The sequence below is a fragment of the Octopus sinensis genome, linkage group LG3 (genome assembly GCF_006345805.1).
Source record: "Octopus sinensis linkage group LG3, ASM634580v1, whole genome shotgun sequence".
NCBI classification, from domain to species: Eukaryota; Metazoa; Mollusca; class Cephalopoda; order Octopoda; family Octopodidae; genus Octopus; species Octopus sinensis.
The window spans coordinates 67,588,960-67,611,980 of record NC_042999.1 but is presented as its reverse complement, the minus strand read 5'-3'; the positions used below and the strand labels follow the sequence as shown (position 1 = coordinate 67,611,980).

The 23,021-nt window shown below is 38.2% G+C and overlaps 1 protein-coding gene across 5 annotated transcripts in view; it reads right to left on the bottom strand.

Moving 5' to 3' along the window:
- LOC115209213 (nischarin) overlaps window positions 1–23,021 on the bottom strand; it is an 84,927-nt gene that overhangs the window by 22,013 nt on the left and 39,893 nt on the right. For 2 of the 5 annotated variants that reach the window (XM_036501055.1, XM_036501057.1), the window contains exons 3-15: window positions 22,674–22,856; window positions 21,271–21,319; window positions 19,598–19,693; window positions 19,286–19,353; window positions 18,177–18,272; window positions 17,186–17,281; window positions 15,045–15,170; window positions 14,440–14,635; window positions 11,563–11,621; window positions 8,695–8,823; window positions 8,309–8,425; window positions 4,940–5,407; window positions 4,551–4,868 (exon numbers count right to left, since the gene is read on the bottom strand). In XM_036501055.1, the coding sequence (XP_036356948.1) occupies window positions 4,551–4,868; window positions 4,940–5,407; window positions 8,309–8,425; window positions 8,695–8,823; window positions 11,563–11,621; window positions 14,440–14,635; window positions 15,045–15,170; window positions 17,186–17,281; window positions 18,177–18,272; window positions 19,286–19,353; window positions 19,598–19,693; window positions 21,271–21,319; window positions 22,674–22,856 (2,001 nt within the window). The remainder of the gene's footprint in view (window positions 1–4,550; window positions 4,869–4,939; window positions 5,408–8,308; window positions 8,426–8,694; window positions 8,824–11,562; window positions 11,622–14,439; window positions 14,636–15,044; window positions 15,171–17,185; window positions 17,282–18,176; window positions 18,273–19,285; window positions 19,354–19,597; window positions 19,694–21,270; window positions 21,320–22,673; window positions 22,857–23,021) is intronic. The other 3 variants (XM_029777472.2, XM_036501058.1, XM_036501056.1) reach the window with 2 other exon arrangements.

Sequence of the window (23,021 nt, the reverse complement as noted above, 5' to 3'; positions counted from 1 at the left end):
TCAATTGGGTATACAACAAAATTTTACGATAGAATTTGTTATTCTGGGTAACTTTCTGATACCCATAATAATATTTACGGCAAAATAGGCCTTAATTTCATTTAAGGTTGTGGGAAACCACAAACTATCGTTTCTTTCGCTTTGTTTACGTTTAGCGTAACGGTTCGTTTTCGCTGTAATGATTTCAAATAGGCTCATTCGAAAAAGTAAATAGAAATAGTTTAAGGCTTTACCCTTCTGCGAAAGTCTGTGGCTTGGTCCAGTTTCTTCAGAAAAATCACCGAAAGAAACAGTTTTTAAATTTTCACTCCATTCAGGTGCCAATTCGTTTTCTTTATCGCTGTCGGAGATCTCAGATTCACTGTTTTCACTTTCGGAAAATGAGACATCAGATTCATTATCAAATACCATGTGCTTTTTTTTTTCAGTCATAGAGTTAGATTTATCAAGGTCTTCAGTAGAAAATCCTTCGAATTCTGACTCGCTGCTTGATATAATGAAATTTGTATCCATTTTTTGTCAGAATTATAAATTTTGAAAATACAATAGGAACAAATTTCGGAAAAAAATCTCCCAAAATTCACGGAATTAAAATTACACTTCGATTATTGTACAAAACTGTAGTTGAACTGTTTACGAAGTATAATACGTGTTTTCACGAATGGACTGAAGAGATTTGCTCTGATATTCTCATTTAAATATGAATAGGTAAATTCGGGCGGCTTTGGGCGGTTTGGTCTCATAAACCAAAATTTTTTTCGGGCGGCTTTGGGCGGTTTGGTAACGAAAGGGTTAAAGGCTTTGCGGGGTGACTGGAGAAATGTAAAGATGTGCACGACCACCCTTGGACGGTTTTGAATGACCATAGAAAGTGCGAGCCCTCAAACTGAAAAATTAAATTTCTTAATATTTCTGAACTTAATGTGTTTAGTTTGAAATCATTACTTAAACAACATACACGATAATGTAGCAGCAGTAATAGTAGTGCAGATGGTGATAATAATAGTGGTCATACTGTACTGATGTTGTGGTAGTTCGAGTAGTAGTAGTATAGTAAAATAAATAAACTGTGAGATGACAAGGCCAACATACAAATGAGTTGTGTCATAACAAGACCGTAAAGTAAATTTGAAGTCAGGCACAGTTAGTAAAGTGACAACAGCAATAACAGCCATGTTTCAGCAGTACAATAGTAGCTATAGAAGACCAAAGACGACATTCATAAGTGAGGGCCATGGTCATGCAACAGCAACACAATACAGAAGTTGCATGCACAGGGAACTGAAGAGCGCATTCACAAGTTAAAGGTAGTCATGCTGCAGGGTGTGTGTGTGTGTGTGCGAGTGCTTGTGTGTGTGTGTGTGTGGTGTGTGTGTGGTGTGTGTGTATATATATATATATATATATATATATATATATATATATATATATATATATATACATACAAAATTTATTTAAAATTAAATAAGGGTAGAAATTGATATTAATCAATTAAAACCAGTGGCCTAACATAATCTTCGAATTTTTTTAAATATGCTAGGCCACTGGTTTTAATTGATTAATATCAATTTCTACCCTTATTTGATTTTAAATATATATATATATAGATATATATATGTATGTATGTATGTATGTATGTATGTATGTATACATACATATATATATACACACACATCATCATAATTATTTCTAATGTCCACTTCTCCATGTCTGCATGAGTCTGACGGTATTTATTGAGGCAGATTTTCTATGGCCAGATGCCTTTCCCGTTGTCAACTCTCATCTGTTTCAAAATCGGGTAATAACTCCCCATAGATGAACACACTTTCATGGCAGACTGGAAATGAATGACACTGCTTGTATGACAGTGACACTTATCTACAAATATCACATCATATCAAGACAAAGGGAAACAAACAACACACTCATAGACAATCTGGCCCAAAAGTCACAAAAGTGTTAATAATTCATTTATGTTCTGTTTTAAATTTACAATACCTTAGCATCATATACAGTATATATGTGTGTGTATGTGTGTGTGTGTATCTATATCTATCACCATCATCATCGTTTAATGTCCGCTTTCCATGCTAGCATGGGTTGGACGATTTCGACTGAGGGCTGGCGAACCAGATGGCTGCACCAGGCTCCAATCTTGATCTGGCAGAGTTTCTACAGCTGGATGCCCTTCCTAAAGCCAACCACTCTGAGAGTGTAGTGGGTGCTTTTTACGTGCCACCGGCACGGGGGCCAGTCAGGCGGTACTGGCAATGACCTCACTTGAATCTTTTTACATGTGCCAGTGAAGCGACGTTGGCAACGATCACGCTCGAATGGTGCCTTTTTACGTGCCACGGGTACAGTATCCAGTTGGCTGCTCTGGCGACGATCACGCTCGGATGGTGCTCTTGGCACCCTACAAGCACAGGCACATCTATGTCTATATATATATATATATATATATATATATATAATTATATATATACATACATATATATATATAATTATATATATACATACATACATAGGGTGTGATGGGTAAATTGTTGCCATTTTATATTTTTAATTTTGTACATGTACATTGTTCAGTTTGATTTTGTTGATTACAAAGTACTGTAGGGTCAGTTAGGCACCATCTGTCAGAAAAAGAACACCATTATGCAATTCACTCTGCCAGGGATTTGGAAACGACATGCCGTACTGCTTGGCATTTGCACCAGAAACTCCAATTCAAACATTTCACAGTGTTTGGGTGTCAGTCTGAGGACATGTACTGAGAGTGATAAAATATCAAACATCCAGTCAACATCATGGCGTTTGGAATGCTCACTAGTGATTGCAATGTTATGCCCCCATTTATCTTCTCACATGGCCTCACACTCAACACGCAAGCCTACATCAAGTGCCTGGAGGAGGTAGTGCTGCCCTAGGTCAAGAGAGTGACTGCTGGAAGACCCTATGTCTAGCAACAGGACTCTGCACCATATCATACAAGCAAGAGAACCCAGTCATGGATATCAGACAATTTCTATAACCACATCACTCTTAACATCTGGCCACCTAACTCCCCAGACTGCAACTCCCTTCATTATTATGCATGAGGCACAGTTGAGCAAGAGACTAACAAAATTCCTTGTAACACCAAAGATGAACTGAAGGCAAGGATCATGGCAGATTCACCAGCTTAAACAAGGAGACTGCCCAGAAGAGTTGCAGGAGATTCCAAAGCCGTTTGGAGGTTGTAGTTGAAGCTAATGGTGATTTTAATGATTACACTTACTCTTTAGTATTTCAAGATATTTTCATGTAATTTTGGAAAAATATATCTGTTAAAATGAGATATCAGTGTTATTTTCATTTTTGCATAATTTAGATAACAGTTTATTCACTGCACTCTGTATGCATATAACTAGGAAATATATATATATTAGGTGAAAAAAATTACATCTTGTAAATTACAAATAAAAAAAACAATCAACAATTTATTAAAATTTCAGACCCCTTTATGACTTCTGGGTCACACTGTGTGTGTGTGTGTGTGTGCTTGCATGCACATATAAATATATATATATATATATATATATATATATATACGCACACACACACACACATATATCACATATATCTACCTCAATGAATGTCACTGAATCTAAACTCAACGAACACTGCAGGATTCCTGAGGTAGATCCAGTGACACATATCAAAACTATGGATGACATCAGATAGCCGATACAGTGAAAGTGCTTTAATCGGTATACTACTAACCATATACCCAAGGTCCAAATAATTAGTTTATATATATATGATTGTGACTTGTTCATAATTATAAACATTTTTCTTCTTCATATTTTATGATAGCATGTTTGGCCATTGATATATTCATAAATAATCTTAATTATTTATAATATATCATTCGTAATGTTTTTATATTACTCTCTACTTACATATATATATATATAAGCTTCTTTTGGTTTTCCCTCTACCAAATCACTCACAAAGTTATGGTCAGCCAGGGGCTGTAGAAGAAAACACTTGCCCAAAATGCCACAAACTGAATCCAAAACCATCTGATTGGGAAGCAAACTTGTTAACCATAGAGCCATGCCTTCACCTTGCAGCCATTTATATTTCAGAAGCAATCGGGAAGAGAAGCTACAAGATGAAGTGCTTCAGGTTGAGGATCAGAGAGTATAAAAGAGAGAGACTGGCAGTGGAGAGAGAGGTCAGAGAAGAGGACCATGGTCAGGTGCAGTGGGAAGAGAAGAGAAAGCAAGATAGTGAAAAGGAAAAAGAGTGGCAGTGGACGTGGAGAGAGAAGCAATGGAAAGGAGACAGACAAACAGACAGGCAATGGGCAGGACTGGGGATAGGCAAGCAGTTTGGCAGGCAACAGACAGAGGGAGACATTAAGTATAAGCAGTTCAAAAGTAGGGGTCAGTAGACAGCAAGGATTTATGAGAAAGACCAGGAAGGTCAGAAGAAAAAGGTGAGGCGAGATGAGAAGGGAGTTTTGATAATGGTTGGACTAGCGTTAAGCAATCGATACATACTTGATTACCTGGCAGAGGAGAATCTGAGAGATCCGACCCCGATGTGTTAAGAGTGTTAGATCCTGTTAAAGTGTCCGTAGGGAGACCAGAGTCAATGATTGTAGTTGAACTACTAATGTTAGCATCAGAAATGATGTTAGTAGCAGCACAAGTGTTGAGGATAGAAGTACAAGCTGTTGAAGAGGTACCAGCTGTTGAAGAGGTACAAGCCGTTGAAGAGGTACAAGCCGTTGAAGAGGTACAAGCCGTTGAAGAGGTACAAGCCGTTGAAGAGGTACAAGCCGTTGAAGAGGTACAAGCCGTTGGAGAGGTACAAGCCGTTGAGAGGTACAAGCCGTTGGAGAGGTACAAGCCGTTGGAGAGGTACAAGCCGTTGAAGAGGTACAAGCTGTTGAAGAGGTACCAGCTGTTGTTTCTGCTATTAATGCTGTAGTAGTAGTAGTTGTTGCAATAGAAGTAGTAGTAGTAGTAATGGTTGTAGGAGTAGAAGAGGAGGTTATACTAGTTGATATAGAATCTGATGCTACTTCTAAAATGGGTCTTCTTACTGTTGTTGTTTCTGCGTCAGCTGGTGGTGGTGGTGTTGTTTCTATTGAATTGGTGGTTGTGTCAGAATTGGCTGACACTGGTGCTTCATCTGTTGTTGCTGTTGTTGTTGTTGTTGTTGCTGCTGCTGTCACTGTCGTTACCAATCTCGGAGCGTTAGTAGATGCTGCTGTTGTCACTGCTGCAGGGGTGAAAGTGGAAGGAGCAGTTGTAGGAAGCAATTTCGAAGAGAGGGGTGGTGTTGATGACATAACAGGGAGAGTTGACCGAGGACTGGAATCTCTGCTCAGAGAATCCACATCGGAAAAGTTCTGCAGGAAGATATTGCAAAAAAACTCATTTCAAACCATGTCCAAAACAATGAAATAACAGAAACTTCAGCAAAATAATAAATACATAACTGGCAATTTGATGGTTAGGACGACGAGGGTTGCAGCCGATCAGATCTACAGAACAGCTGTTCATGGAATTAATGTGCAAGGGGCTGAGTACTCCGCAGACACACAAACTTTTAACATAGTTCTCAGGGAGATTCAGAATAACACAGAATGTGACAGGACTAGCCATTTGAATTACAGGTAAAGCACATTTTTGCCAAGTGAGAGGACTGGAGCAACATAAAATAAATTGTCTTGCTCAAAGACGATACCCCCCCTCCCCACTAGGAATCAAACTTACAACCTTATGGTTGAAAGCCAAATACTCAAGCCACTAAACCATGTCCCTTCAATGTTATATATAAATATATAACGGCGGTGCATCAGCATGGCCACAGCTCTGAGCTGGAACTTTAAAAAAAAAAATTATATATACTTGGAATATTTTTAATTGCTTTGTATGAATTCATTGCAAGCATGTATTGTGGAAGGATTTGAAACGGGTGGTTTCTGGTTCAGTCCCACCGTGAGGCATTTTGGTGGCATCTTCTGCTGTAACTATAAACTCAAGGTGACCAATGGAGACACAAACTAAATGGAGGCTTGACAGGCATGTTTGCATGTGTGTGTTTGTCTATGTCATTATATATATGTGACACTGATTAAAAAGAAACAGTGTTTAAGTCTTTTTTAACAGTGGTGTGATAAATATCATCATCATTTAACATCTGCTTTCCATGCTAGCATGGGTTGGACGATTTCACTGAGGACTGGCGAACCAGATGGCTGCACCAGGCTCCACTCTGATCTGGCAGAGTTTCTACAGTTGGATGCCCTTCTTAATGCCAACCACTCCGAGAGTATAGTGGGTGCTTTTACATACCAACAGCATGAGGGCCAGTCTGGTGGTACTGCTAACGGCCACGCTCAAGTGGTGATTTTTACATGGTACCTGCACAGGAGCCAGTCCAGCTGCACTGTCAATGATCTCGCTTGAATGTTTTTCACGTACCACTGGCACAAGTGCCAGTAAGGCGATGCTGGTAACGATCACATTTGAATGGTGCTTTTTATGTGCCACCGGCACAGAAGCCAGTCAGCTGCTCTTGCAGCAATCACGCTTGGATGGTGCTCTTAGCGCTCCACTGGCACGGATACCAGTCATCAAATTTGATTTGATTTCGATTTCATTTGCCTCAACAGGTCTTCGCAAGCAGAGTTTAGTGTCCAATGTAGGAAAGGTACACATAAGGGGGCAGATTAGACCCCTGGCCTAGGCCACAGTTTATGGTCTCACTTGGCTTGCCGGTTCTTGTACCACACATAAAAAAACTGAGGTTGACAAAACCCTTTGAGGTGGTGCTCCAACATGGCCACACTTGAACAACTAAAACATGTAGGAGGGTAAAGAATATACATATCGGTTTCAAATTTAGGCACAAGGCCAGCAATTTTGGAGGAGGGAATAAGTCGATTACATTAACCCCAGTATTCAACTGGTACTTATTTAATCGACCCACAAGAGGATGAAAGGCAAAGTCAACCTCAGCAGAATTTGAACTCAGAACACAAAGACAGATGAGATGCTGCTAAGCATTTTGCCCGGCCTGCTAATGATTCTGCTAACTCATTGTCTAATAGAAGATAGATATTGAGAACTACATCATATTGGTGACCTACATCAACAAACATCATTTAGTGAAGTCGATAGATTGGTCGAAGTAAACTATGAGGAGATAAATACACTGATGTTTTGAGCAAAGCTTCTCTCTTGTACATCATGTGTGTAAGAGCTTATGGCTTATATAGTTAGATATCTATCACTTGCAACTGAAAATGGTACTGATGATGCAGGTGTATTCAAGTAGCGACACTGAGTAATGTATCTAATTCAGGAGCCACAAAACAATGTCAGCAGACAGGTTTGAACTTATGACTTTCTGGTCAGTTAACCTTGATATAGAAAAATTTACAATAGAAAAATATACAAAAATTGTTAATTGCTGAAGAATTTCTATTGTGAAATTATATTAAACTTGGTGAAAGATTCTTTATGATAAAGAATAAAAGAAGTAGAATGGTCGTGAGCTTAAGGTACTAAACTGCTGACCACATGAACGTAAGATGAAATCTCACAGCTCTTATGGCGTTATACTCCTGAGCAAGGTACTTAACTCTGTTCTGTTCCTAATTTCCATGACTATACCAAAAAAATTCACATTTGAATAGAGGGCACATCCAACAAAACATAGAAGCAAAGATAATAAGAAATCCTCATCATTTCGATGTCCACTTTTTCACATTTGCATGGGTGAGGCAGACATTTTCTACAGCTGGATGCCCTTCTGGTCACCAACCCTCCAAACTAGGCAATCCAAACTAGGCAATATTTCTCCATAGCCAGACAGTAAAACTCAATAATTATCACACAATGTAAAGACAAGGACATGCAACAAGTTTCTTTGAATCTGTCTACCAAATCCACTCACAAGGCCTTGATAAGCTAGGGACCAAGATGACATCTAGTGGGACTGAACCTAAAAAACAGCATACAGGCTTGTTCAAGACAAAAAAAAAAAAGGAAATGATAGCCAAAGATGTCTATATAGAATAGCCAAATTCACAGGCAAGTTTCAAATGGGATCACATGTTTAAATTGTCTAAGAAAGCATAAGAGAACCATGAACTGACCACAACTGGAAATGTCACTGAAATGATTCAGTCAGTTCACTACTTCTGTATCAAAACTCTGCTCAAATGACGTTGACCAGGGTTATACAATCCTATTATCTTAAATATCAACTCATACTTGTCATTACATTTTCAAGCTCTTACTTTATTTGGCATCAACTTGCGAAGTTTCTCTTTGTTCTCCTTTGATTTCTGTATAGCTAACACAACAGCTACAGTATCTAATTCTTTTTGAGAAGCTTTCATATGGTCAAGACATATCTGAAAAGAAAAACACATATAAATAAATATATATATATAGATATAAAGACTGACAGAGAAACAAAATTCACCCAGATTGGATAAATAAAGAAGAATTAAGAGAGAGAAGAGTGAAGGGGGTGACAAGAGAATGATAGACAGGTAAGTAGATAAGTGCATAGGTAGAAAGATAGGTAAATAGTTAAGTGGCTAGATAGCTAGACAGACAGACAGACATACAGCTTAGACTGAGAGATGAGGAAAATAAAGCATCCAGTGTTTTCACTTACTTCATTAGCTCGCTCTAAAAACATGGCAAGTACTTTAGTCCTGTAGTCAAGTACAATGGTAACAGAATTGGCAACCATTGACAACTTCTCCATGCAAGGCAAGCCACTGACATGCTTCACTTCATTGATCTGACAAAATACAGAAGATATAATAAATAGAATGGTATGGTATTAATATTGCAGCACGGTATAGCAACAACAACAACATAGTATAGTGATGGTATTCTGGGCTTGACTTTAAACTGCATCTGATGTTTGGGTCCAAGTTTGGGAGTTCCAAGATTTTGAGAAGTGTAATACCACCTCTTAGCCACCATGCTCCCAGATAACCTCTGACTCAGAGTGGTAGCATCTGTCAGGGTCCTGGCTGTGGGTTAATTAGTATATTATGGAAAAAAAAAACTACAAGCACAAACCCTTAATGCCTTATCAGTGCCTTGGTAAAGGAATGGGCTAGGTGAGCCAAACTCATCATAGTCATCGTCTAACATCTGCTTTCCATGCTGGCATGGGTTGGATGGTTTGATATGGAGCTAGCTAGCAGGGAGCTGTCCAGACTCCAACTGTCTGTTGTGGTATGGTTTCTATGGCTGGATGCCCTTCCTAATGCCAACCACTTAACAGAGTGTGTTGGGTACTTTTTACAGGCCACTGACTTCAAATAAAGGAGTGGAGACACTCAAGCAATTTGGTGCTCTTTTACGCATTCTTCCAGCAACTCCAGGACATGTAGAGCTCTTCAACCCTGCAAGGCAATTCACCTAGAAGGCCATTCCAAAGTAAAACCTACAGTTGGACACTGCAGCCATCTTAGCCTGCTGGACCACTGTGGTCAGACCACCAAATCTAAAGATCAAATTGCACAGATTGACTCTCACATTAAAACTACCAAGTACAAGCAGGAACAAAAGCTCCATTTGTCCCCATTAAAACTTGTCATTCAAGGATTGGTTTATATAGTCACTTGAGCATGTGCTGCTCACCCTTCTGATCTTCAAACATGAAGAACTGCCATCATGAGTTTGGTAATGTCAATGTTGACATGGTATGACACGCTACAGCATAGATGGACAAACCACAGCATAGCACAGAATGCTGTGTCTTGGTATCATTTGCATGTCATCAAAGCATAGAAACATTAGTATGGCATGCTACATCATGAGACAGCACAGAAGAGCACACCAGGTTTCTAACATGGCACAATGCAGTGATAGATGGCTTAGTAAACTGTACCATGCTTTTGCTAATTGTTTTAGGTGCCTGTGTAGTCATGTATAGACACTGTTACCTTCTTGACACCCTCACTCATGAACCATCCAGGATGTGACAACTAGAGAGAGAAAAAAATGGCAACAGCAACTGGCTGGTACTCATTTACAAGAGCAGCATGAAATGAAGGGCCTTGCTCAAGATCACAAGGTACTAGCCACTCCAGGAACTGAACCCATGAACATGAGTCAAATACCTAAACCACTAGGCCATGTGCCTTCACCTTTCTGACATAGATAAATCACAAAACCTGTTACCTAAGTCATTATAGAAATAACCAGCTTAACTAACAAGCTAGTTTCATCTACATTTAAATGTACTGGGTAAAAAAATTATAATGAACAAATAGAAAAAAATATTAATTGTAAAATTTTTAACTCAGAAAATTGTTCTTTGGCAAAAAAAAAAAAAAAAAAAAAAGATTCAAGGTGGACGCTTGTGCAGGTACAAATAGTAGAATGAGGGACTTGGTAACACATTTGTCATCTTCACAGATGTAGGTTCAAGTTCTACAGGAAACCTTTGGCATATTTAGCTATTTTTTTTTAAACCCAACATTCTATATGCTATTAGTGACAGCATTATCTACTTCAGTTCCACTATTAAAATGATTTACTTCATACATCTTTACTAAAAGTAAAATATTCTTATAATGTAAACAATGTACAATTCTTGCTGGTATGAACAAAGCTTCTAAAACAGATAAAGAAAATTCAAAGAGTTGCTTTGGTCCAATGGTAGCACATCTGTCATGTCCACAGTAGACGGAGGTTTGAGTCCTATGGGCAGCCTTCAACTTTTTTTCTACTGAAGAGGTTTTTTAATCCAATATTTTACATGCTATTATTTGTAGCTTTATCTAAGGCATTGAGCTGGTAGAATTGTTAGCACATGAAGCAAAATTCTAAGCAGCATTTCATCCATACATTCTGAGTTCAAAATCTGCAGAGGTTGACTTTGCCTTTCATCCTTTCAGGGCACCAGTTGAGTACAGGGCTCAATGTAATTAACTTAGTCGGTTTCCTGAAATTGCTGGCCTTGTACCAAAATTTGAAACCATTAGAGTTCCACTGTTAAAATGATCTACATTATCCTGAATTTTATCAATCAAATCTTATAGAAAATACTCTTTTTAAATTGTTAATTAATGTTCAACAAAATCAACATTAATATCGTTCATCGTTCGTTTAATGTCCGCTCTCCATGCTAGCACAGGTTGGACAATTTGACTGAGGTCTGGCGAACCAGATGGCTGCACCAAACTTCTACAGTTTCAACAGCTGGATACCCTTCTTAACACCAACCACTCTGAGAGTGTAGTGGGTACTTTTACATGCCACTGACATAAGGGCCAGTCAGGTGGTACTGGCAACGGACATGCTCAAATGGTGCTTTTTATGTGCCACCTGCACAGGAGCCAGTCCAGCAGCACTGGCAACGAACTTGCTCGAATGTTTTTTTGGGAATAAATTCAATCAGTTATAAGCACTACACTCTTACCACTACAACAACAACAAAAAAAGAGGGGGGGAGAAAATAGATTGAGAAGTTAAAAAACAAAGAATAACACAACATAAAAGAATCAATGATTGTACTTACGTCTGAAATATCATTGTTACTGATATCCAAATTAACAAGTGAAAATAACTTTGATAAACCTTTAAATAAAATCAACAGAAATAAGATATGTAAGAGATTGCTTAGTGAAAATGACACAGCAATAGCTGTCAGTATTTACTCTTTTTAGTATTCAGATTACTCTGTCAAATGTAAATGCTTAATTATTCACACTATTTTGAATTAATTATACATTATCTCACAGCTTTGAAGTTTTGACGGTGTGATTGTTTATTTTTGGAGTGACAATTGTAGGATAGGTGAGGGAGGCTGGATTTGGCCAATTTGAACATTAAAACAGATAGAATATTTGGGCTGGATATGACCAGTTTAAATGCTAAAGGGTCAAACAATAAAATATAGAAAATTTTAGAGGCTGTTGTGAAACTTTATGTAACGTTGATCCAGCAAACCTATGATTCATGAATATCCAGTAATTTTTTTTCTTCTTTTAATTATAGAGTCTCATCATCATTGCCCTCTTCATTTAATGTCCACTTTTCCATGCTTGCATGGGTTGCACAGAATTTGTTGAGGCAGATTATCTTTGTCCAGATGCCCTTCCTGTCACCAACCCTCACCTGTTTCCAAGCATGGTAATTTCCCCCATGGCCACATGTTTTCCATGACAGATTGGAAGTGAACAACAACAACACTCATGTGACAATGATGCTTCGTTGCAAGCACTACATGATGTCAAGACAAGGATACACACACACAAACACGCACAAATATATAAAGAACAGACTTCTTTCAGTTTCCATCTGCCAAATCTACTCACAAAGCTTTGGTTGGCTTAAAGCTATAGGCATAGGAGTGGCTGTGTGGTAAGTAGCTCACTTACCAACCACATAGTTCCGGGTTCAGTCCCACTGCATGGAACCTTGGTCAAGTGTCTTCTACTATAGCCTCGGGCCGACCAAAGCCTTGTGAGTAGATTTGGTAGATGGAAACTGAAAGAAGCCAGTCGTATATATGCATATATATGTGTGTGTGTGTGTGTGTGTGTGTGTGTGTGTGTGTGTGTGTGTGTGTCTGTGTTTGTCCCCCCAACATCGCTTGACAACCGATACTGGTGTGCTTACGTCCCCATAACTTAGCAGTTTGGCAAAAGAGACTGATAGAATAAGTACTCGGCTTACAAAGAATAAGTCCTGGGGTCGATTTGGTCGACTAAAGGTGGTGCTCCAGTATGGCCGCAGTCAAATGACTGAAACAAGTAAAAGAGTAAAGAGAGTAGAAGACACTTGCCCAAAGTGCCATGCAGTGGGACTGAACCTGAAACCACATAGTTCAAAGGCAAGGTTCTTAACTACACAGCCATGCAAGTATATATTTATTCTTTCACTGATTTAAGTTATTAATTGGACTGTGTCATGTTAGGGGTGCAACTTCGAAGGGCTTAGTCAATGAAATCAACCCCAGCACTTATTCTAACAGTCTCTCTTTGCTAAACCAACAAGATGTGGGGACATAAAGAAACCAACACCAGTTATCAAGTGGTGAAAAACAAACAAAAATACACTTGTATACCTATGACAAAAGACAGGATGGTCGTGGGTGGAACATCAGTTGATGTCTAACCCTTTAGCATTCAAATTACTTTGTCAAATGTAATGATTATTTATTCACATTGTGTTTGTTTTTTTTTATTAATGATAATGCATTATCTCATAGCTTCAGGATTTTGATGATGTACAGGTTTATTTTTCAACTGTGGTTTGGCATTCTGTCAGTTACAACAATGGGAGTTCTAGTTGATCCAATCAATGGAACAGCCTGCCTATGAAATTAACATACAAGTGGCTAAGTACACCACAGACATACACTCCCTTAACATAGCTCTCTGAGAGATTCAGCATGACACAGAATGTAGCAAGATGAGCCCTTCGAATTACAGGTAAAACTCATTTTTGCCAGCTGCAATGAGAAATAAAGTGTCTTGCTCAAGGACATGGCATAACACCAGGAATCGAACTCATGGCTTGTGATCATGAGCCTAATACCCTAACCACTAAGCTAGGTGCTTTCACCAATGACATTGAAGGTAGGGTATGAGAGAATGGATCAGGCTGGTTTAAACATAAAGCAGGTAGATATTTGGGTCAGATATGGCTGGTTTAAATGCAAAATAGTTAAACCTGGACTGACCTGGAGAACAACAACAATAAATAATTGTCAATCAGTTATATTTACCCCAGCTGCATACCCTAGCAGCATTATCTTGAATTTGTCATTTCAGTCACTGTTCTTTGAAGTAGATATTTAACCATTAATAATTTTTTTTTGTTCCTTCTTAAACTTAAAATTTCCTCAAAAGTTTATTAGCCTAGTAGTAACATTTCCTCTTTAATTACCAGAGCGTTGTCATAAACTTGGGCAATAATTATTTTAGCCCTAGACAAGTTTAACAATTTAAATCATCACAATACTGCCAACCATTAAACATTCTCTTTAGAATAAATGCAGCATGGGCACATTCAACACAATGGAGTATGTCTTTCCCTTGGATATAACATCGGTGGCATGCAGTGGGGAGGCTGGTATGCATGGCTGACTGCTGGTCTTCTATCAACAACCTTGTCCAGACTGGTCATTCCTGATTGAATATATGATGGGCTTTTCTTGAGTTTCTGCTCACCAAATCCACTTAGAAGGCTTTGGTCAGCCCTGGGCTATCATAGAAGACAGTTGCCCAAGGTGTCACATATTGGGACTGGACTTGAAACCATGTGGTTGGGAAGCAAATTTCTTACCTACAAAGCCATGCCTGTACCTATGTATGTCTATTAAACAATTGCAAAAACTAACAAATATTTAAGACATTCGCAATTAACTGATATTTAAAATGAAACTTACATTGCAGGTGTTTAATTCTGTTTCCTGCCAGGTTGAGTGTCTTCAGATTACCAAGTTTTGTATGGAGAGAATCAAGGTGATCAATGTTGTTGTGTGATAGATTTAAACTCGTTAATTGACTTAACCACTGCAAGTTCTGGATTGTATCGATGAAGTTGTGACTTAGGTCCAAGTGTTCGACTTGTGGAAGTAATTGCTGTGGGTAAAGAACACAGAGAATAGACAAACAAGTAATAGTAGAGAGAGAGAGAGTCAGTCACAGACAGTCAGTCAGAAAGATAGTCAGATCGACAAAGAGATAGATGGACAGATAGGGTGGGAAAGATAGAGAAAAAGATATACAGACAGACACAGTCAGGCAGAGATAGGTCAACAGACAGATAGACAGAGAGGAAGATAAAGAGAAAAACAGACAGTCAAGCAGCTAACTGTACCGACTGCAAGCCAGCCAAACAGACAAGAGCTAACCAGAAAGACAGTTAGCAGGACAGATTGTTAAAGACATAACTAAATAGATTAAGGAGATTGAGACACACCAATTAATCAATCAATCAATCCATAAATGAACATAGATACATCGATCAAACATAATAAACTTTACTTACTATACTCTCATCTATACATTTTATTGAATTGTGACTAAAATCTGCTTCTATAATATGATTCCAAAATTCTACAATTAAGGTGCCATCTTCATCTCGCCAGTGGGAATATTCTTGTAATAGTAAATCCTGTGAAAAGACAACAGTCAAAGACAGAAGTGGTTAAAGAGGGTGGATGTATTATAAAATGGAAGAAATGTGTATGAAAGGAGGCAGATGGACATGAAGGTTTTCTTATTGTTGACCCTTACTGAGTGAGGACTGTGTATATTCAGCACTTTGCATGTGCACTGGAGACATGGGAACAGAGTTAACTCGTTTTTAATGGTGGGGAGAACTTTCCAGAATCTTCTACATTTCATATCTTTAATCTTTTATTTGTTTCAGTCGTTACATTGTGGCCATGCTGGGGCACCACCTTAAAGAATTTTAGTCAAACAAATCAACCCTGGTACTTATATTTATTTTTTAAAACTGGTACTTATTCTATCAGTCTTTTTTTTTTTTTGCTGAACTACTAAGTTACAGGGAAGTAAACACACAAACAACGGTTGTTAATCAGTGGTGGTGAAACAAACACAAGCATCTTTCGGCTTCCATCTATGGAATCCACTCACAATGCTTTGGTCAACCCCAGAAAACACTTGTCCAAGGTGCCACACAGTGGGACTAAACCTGGAACTATGTGATTGGAAACACACGTTTTATCTTCACTGGTCAATAGAAAACAGCTGCAAGAACTGATTTGCATAGGATTAGTATGTTACATAACAAATAATAATCTTATTAACACAGTGAGAGTTAATGTGATGTTTCAGTTTAGGATAGTCATTTGGGGAATGTGAAGGTAAAGAGCCAAGGTGGGTGTCTTAATTAACAATGAAAAAGCACAGGGAAAAGGAACAATACTGGAAAAGGATCAGAAATAAAAAAGAACTTTGCCTACCAAATCCACTCACAAGGCTTTGGTCAGCCTGAGGCTATAGTCAAAAATACTTGCCTAAGGTACCATGCAGTGGGACTGAATCCAAAACCATATGATTGGGAAGCAAGATTCTTAACCATACAGCGACACAAGCACCTACAGTAAACAGTATCAGCCACACTAACAATAGGTTGTGTTAGCGAGGGGAAGAGTGTATAGTGTGAACTAAAATGTGTGGTGTTGGCTGAAGCAAAAGTGTGGGTTAGCTTAGCTGGAGCAAAAGTGGGGGAGATCTTAGCTGGAGTAAAAATGGGGGTGATCTTAGCTGGAGTAAAAGTGGGGGTGATCTTAGCTGGAGTAAAAGTGGGGGTGATATTAGCTGGAGTAAAAGTGGGGGTGATTTTAGCTGGAGCAAGAGTGTGGATGATCTTAGCTGGAGCAAGAGTGTGGGTGATCTTAGCTGGAGCAAGAGTGTGGGTGATCTTAGCTGGAGCAAGAGTATGAGTGATCTTAGCTGGAGCAAGAGTGTGGGTGATCTTAGCTGAAGCAAGAGCATGAGTGATCTTAGCTGAAGCAAGAGCATGAGTGATCTTAGCTGAAGCAAGAGCATGAGTGAACTTAGCTGGAGCAAAAGTGTGGATGATCTTAGCTGGAGCAGAAGTGTGGGTGAGTTTAGCTGGAGCAAGAGTGAGGGTGATCTTAGCTGGAGCAAGAGTGAGGCTGAGCTTAGCTGGAGCAAAAGTGTGGCTGAGCTTAGCTGGAGCAAAAGTGTGGATGAGCTTAGCTGGAGTAAGAGTGAAGGTGATCTTAGCTGGAGCAGAAGTGTGGGTGAGTTTAGCTGGAGCAAAAGTGTGGCTGAGCTTAGCTGGAGTAAGAGTGAAGGTGATCTTAGCTGGAGCAGAAGTGTGGCTGAGCTTAGCTGGAGCAAAAGTGTGGTTGAGATTAGCTGGAGTAAGAGTGAAGGTGATCTTAGCTGGAGCAGAAGTGTGGCTGAGCTTAGCTGGAGCAAAAGTGTGGCTGAGCTTAGCTGGAGCAAAAGTGTGGCTGAGCTTAGCTGGAGTAAAAGTGAAGGTGATCTTAGCTAATAGCAACAGTAAATAATATTAGCAAAAACAACAATAAGTAGTGTAGACTTGGCAAGAGCTAGAGTAACTGTAAAAAGACTTGTACATTATAATCTAGCCATGAGGTAACAGGTTGAAGGTGAAAGATTTTTTACCTTAATTTCTTTCATGGAATGGTGGGCTTCAATTCTTTGTAAGGTCTGTTTAATTGTTTCAAATCCAGTGATGAGCAGTGAGTTGCAATTTAAAATCTGAAAAATTACAAAATAGTTACAGTCATGTAACAAATATGAAATTGAATTAGTAAGACACTATCTTTTACTTATTTTAGTCATTGGACTGCAACTATGACAGGGCTTGCTTTGAAGGGTTTTAGTCAAACAAACTGCTCCAGTACTTATATTTTTTAAAGTCTAGTACTTTATCAGTTTCTTTTGTTGAACTGTTAAGTTACAAAAATGTAAACAAACCAAAACAGACTGTCAAGCAGTGGATAGAAACAAACACACATATTTATAGGCAATGAACTTCCACACAGTTTTTGTTTACCAACTTTACTCACAAAGCATTGACCATGGTGCGGCGCAGTGGGACTGAACACGAAACCATGTGATTGCAAAGCAAGCTTCTTAACCACTCTGCTATGCTTGTGGAATATTTTTATTTCAAGTCATAACATTGGGTCAGACTTTAGAAAAGTCTGGCTTTGTAACTGGTGAAGAAATGTTGTTTAACCTCAGGTTAGTACTATACCAGCAGATTTATTACCAAAGGTGTTCCCACCATGACCAATCCTATTATTTTTACCCAGGAATTGATAGTTTAGAACTAAGTTCTTTCTCTTTAAGATAAGATTTAATTTGAGAGAGATTTGTGTAGTATTTCCACCAAGTCGAGCAACCATGTAAAGTCTATTTTCTAGACTCATCAGCAAAGAGCTGATGCAAACAGAAATACAGTTTGAAATTGAGCAAAAATGAAAACACATTAAACTCAAAATTCACAAAGTCAGACCTGGCCCAAACTGGAATATCTACAGATAATTTTCATCTATCTCTATTATTTAAAAACACTAAAATGAAACCCAGAACAGACATACATACATACAGTCTAAATAATGAACAGATTTTCTAGTAGTAAACTTACCTCCAAAGTTTGTAAAGATTTGAATAGGGTCAGATCAAAACGCAACTCATTCATATCAATATTACTGCTGCCAACTGGATCACGGCTACCACAGATCTAATGCAGCAAGATAAAAGATATGAAGAAATATACATATTTTATTACTCGTTCATATGGACTGCAAAATAAAATTTTATGAAACAAGATCTAACAATACATTAATTTGCAACTAAAACAAATTTCTAATAATTAAAGAAAAAAAATGCCTTGAAAGAAAAAGAAAGAAAAGGCATTGTTCCATGATTGAAAATACTGATCATGAAACTCTAGATAATGAACTCAATGATATTAAGGTCAATTCCAGTGTTTTTAGATAAGAAATTATCAAAGGATTTATTGAAACAGCTAATTAATCAAACAAATTCCTGATGAGATAATCAAATTACCTCAACAGATAGATTTATCATCATAATTTTATTTACAAAGGTTAACATTAATTGGAGAAGGTAGCAACACTCCTAACCTTTAGGTCTCATAGATAATTGATATTAAACTGTGACTTCAATTGATCTAAGAAGAAAATGAAGTGGTGTACTTTACAATGTGCTGTGGCGTTTTGGAGAAATAATAAGCCCACTGAAATTTAATATTTTGCCAGGACAGTCACTTGTTAAATGCTTCTCTGTCCTCACACTGGAGCAAAAATCAATATAATTCGGAAATATTGTTAAGAAAAGATTCTTCAAGCACACACATAAAAAAAAAAAAAGCCATACAATTATGAGCTGGGTGACTGAAGTTATAGAGCTGGACAACTGACCAGATGGTCATAAGTTCAAAACCTGCATTGACTATTGTACTGTGTCTAAATGTAAGGCAGCTTATTTTTAGCTGAATGCATGAAACTGAGAACTAGGTGCTGCTTCCACTCAGTAATTAGTGCAACTAGTTAGGTTTTAGAAATTGACTGAGTTCCAGGTGTAAAAATATGAAGTTCCAACAATTTATACTCAAATTGATAAAAACCTGTTCTACCCACAATAGTGTTTTGTAGTCCTGTTTTCAAACAGTGTATTGTATGAGAATGTTAATACAAAACCTAAGGGTGAATTAGAGAGAGAGAGAGATACCTTTAGATGTTTTAATCTTGTGATGAAGTCAAGTATGTGTCCGATATCTTTTTTAACATCACCACTATCTGGAATAATAATAATAATAGTATAAATTAAATCATTTTTATTAGTTACCAAGAGATTGAATAGCAACTATAGAGTGTTGCCTATTATTACATAATATCGAGGTCTCATTCATTCTTTTGTTGTCTTACCATTTCTATCAATATATATATATATATATCTTAGGCTTCTGTCAATGCACATGACCTAGAAAATATTGTTTAAAAGCCTAGTGAAGGCAATTACTTCTATAAAAATAATACTGACCACAGGTGGGCTCTGGTAACTTTAACCTCTCTGTCAATGCATATAAATGCAGGGTAGACATCTGAAATGGTTCTTTTGCTTGAAGGATTAATTCTCCTGAAAGAGAAACTGCACTTAAGCCAGTAATATAACAATGCATTATACATTCTAACAAAAACAACAAAATTACAATCAAATAGAAATTGTAGGTGTGACCACCATGCCAATGAAACGTAAAAAGCACCATTCAAATGTGGCTGATGCCAGTGCCGCCTTCCATGCCGATGGCACGTAAAAAGCACCATCCGATTGTGGCCAATGCCAGCTTCCCTGGCCCCTGTGCCAGTGACACGCAAAAAGCACCCGCTACACTCTCGGAGTGGTTGGCGTTAGGAAGGGCATCCAGCTGTAGAAACACTGCCAGATCAGATTGGGGCCTGGTGCAGCCTCCTGGCTTCCCAGACCCCAGTCAAACCGTCCAACCCATGCCAGCATGGAAAGCAGAAGTTAAACATCATCATCATTGTTTAACGTCCGCTTTCCATGTTAGCATGGGTTGGACGATTTGACTGTGGGCTGGCGAACCAGATAGCTGCACCAGGCTCCAATCTGATCTGGCAGTGTTTCTACAGCTGGATGCCCTCACCTGCACTTGTGCCACATAAAAAGCTGGGTGGTTGGTGTTAGGAAGGGCATCCATCAGTAAAAACCTTGCCAAAATTGACCTCGCCTGTGCCACATAAAAAGCACTTAGTCCACTCTGCTGAGTTGTTGATGTTAGGAAGGGCATCCAGCTGTAAAAACCCTGCCAAAACAGACACAGAAGTCTGGTGCAGGTTTCTGCCTGGCCAGCCCCTGTCAAACCATCCAACTCATGCCAGCATGGAAGGTGGACGTTAAACGATGATGAACAATGATGACTGACTGATGTATACACACTCCAGGAAAGGAAAATGTATACACACTCCAGGAAAGGAAAAAATCTGTATAAATATTTTTATTCAATGTTATCGCAAATTGATAAAACATTGAAAGAGGTATCTATATTTATAGAGGTAATTATACAAATGGAATATCTATACAGATTTTTTCCTTTCCTGAAGTGTGTGTACATTTTTCTGGCAGACTGTGTGTGTGTATGTATTTATGTATATCTATCTATCTATCTATCTATATATATATATTTCTATGACTGGCTTCCTGTGCTGGTGGTACATAAAAAGCACCATCCCAAACACAGCCAATGCCAGTGCCCCTAACTGGCTCTTGTGCAGGTGTCACATAAAAAGCACCCACTACACTCTCAGAGTGGTTGGCATTAGGAAGGGCATCCAGCTGTAGGAACCTTGCCAGATCAGATTGGAACCTGATCCAACCTACTGGCTTGCCTGTCCTCAGTCAAACTGTCTAACCCATGCCAGTATGGAAAACGGATATTAAATGATGATGATGATGATGACATATGATACATTTCAGTATGCGTGTGTATGCACCCAACTAATTTTATTTTTTCACATAAAATTCTGATCTAATCATAATCTACATCATCTGAATAGTTTTCGCAGTAGAAGTCTTCATAAAAAATTATCCATTTTACTGAAAGTTATGAGGAAACAAAGTTGGAGGTGGGTGAGGCACTTGTGACGGTATGTCAAAGGGTCATACTGAGAGTAACAACAAAATCATATACATACCTCTGTTATATAAGTCTTCTGCTAATGCCTGTGTTATACCATGAATCTCCTACAAAACAACAAATACACCCATTGTTATGGCACTCAGTTTATTTCTATTCAACCAATCAAATAATACAGTGTATATTTTTTCTGAGATGGGTTTTATTGTGATGTCTGTTTTTATAAATATTGGCAACAGTATATGTAACTGGAATCTTTACTATAATAGCTTTATAGAGACTGGTTTATAACTTTGGATGTTCAAAGGTCGAACCTTCAGTTTGGGGACTGCTTAGGGGGTACATGTCAGGTCTACATCAGTAACTGCATTTTTTTTTTAGATGATTATATACAAGCTAAAAATAAATTATGCTATTGCCTTCAAGAACAATTGGCCAGTGGTTAAAACATCAGGCCCAGAGTAGGCAACATGAAGATCTTATGTTGAATTGCAGACCAAGCTCAGAATTATCACTGGAAGGTTATTGAAAAGAATACTGATTAAAATGTCTTAACAAGACATCCTTGATGAGGAGAAAAGTTTGGAAACAGACATTGACCAGTAAAACTATTTCAGGAATTCCTTTTAGTTTAAAGATTTCTTCTTCCCAAAAGAATACCACAATTATAGTAGAATAGTTCATTTCTTGCCCAATAATATAGCAGCAGAGAACCATATGTGTGTGTGTGAGAGAGAGTGAGTGAAAGTGTGTGATGCAGGCATCAGTTGTTAGTTGTCAGAGCACTGCATCCTTCAAAACTTCTATGCTTCCTGAGATTCGCCAACACTACACCTGATTTCCTCCCCTCCATACACATGCAAGCATGTATCTGACTTATACACTATTCACTTTCCAGGCATTTGTACATTACTGTATATACTTTATACGCACTTTTGACAAGTTGTGGTGCACCTGAGCACTGTATACAATAATTTCATTATTATTATTATTATTATTATAAAATACCAGTGATTTTGTGGTAAAGGCATGTTTAAAACATTCCCTTCTCAGCTATATAGATCTGACACATTCCACCAATTTACCCTTCTATACTGCCAGTCATTACTAGCTCTCCCTTTCTTTCTCTTTCTCTTAGTGGTAAACATATAGCTGCCATCACTTACTCTCTTCCATTACTCCTGTTTCTATCATAATCTCTCCTCAATTCACAAGATTTTATTCATCACACTCTCATTCTGTTATCTTCAGTCATCACTCTGGCATTCGTTTGCAGAAGCCATGTCAAAAAAATGAAATACGAGTGAAGCATGGCCCCTGACCCATCTAGAAAAGGCAGCAAGTAAAACAGAAGCAGACCCCAACGAAATTGTTCAACCCATACACCAGTATGTATGTGTTACTTGTACATGTTTGTTTGTGTATGCATGCAAGCATGTCGGTTGCACATATTTCACTTACATATTTGTTGAAGTCAAGAAAGTATGCCAAGACCGGAGGTATTTTCTGTGCCAAGTAAAACAGAATTGTCTGCAAATAAACTTCCAAGTCATTTTGTCGTTTCTTAATGAATGTTTCAGATTGGTTACCAAACAATTTCTTTGGTGGAAGTAGACTTTTATCAATCTTGAAAGTGGATACAAGCTGAAATGGAAACAATTACATTAGAATTTCGTTTAAACAGCTGGCAACATACACACAGTTCTTTTAGACTAGTATCAATGTCCACTGTGGTTATTGTGCTCTAGTCCAACAGACCTATAATCAAAAATACTCTGACCATCAACATCCTGTTCTCTTCTCAGGCAT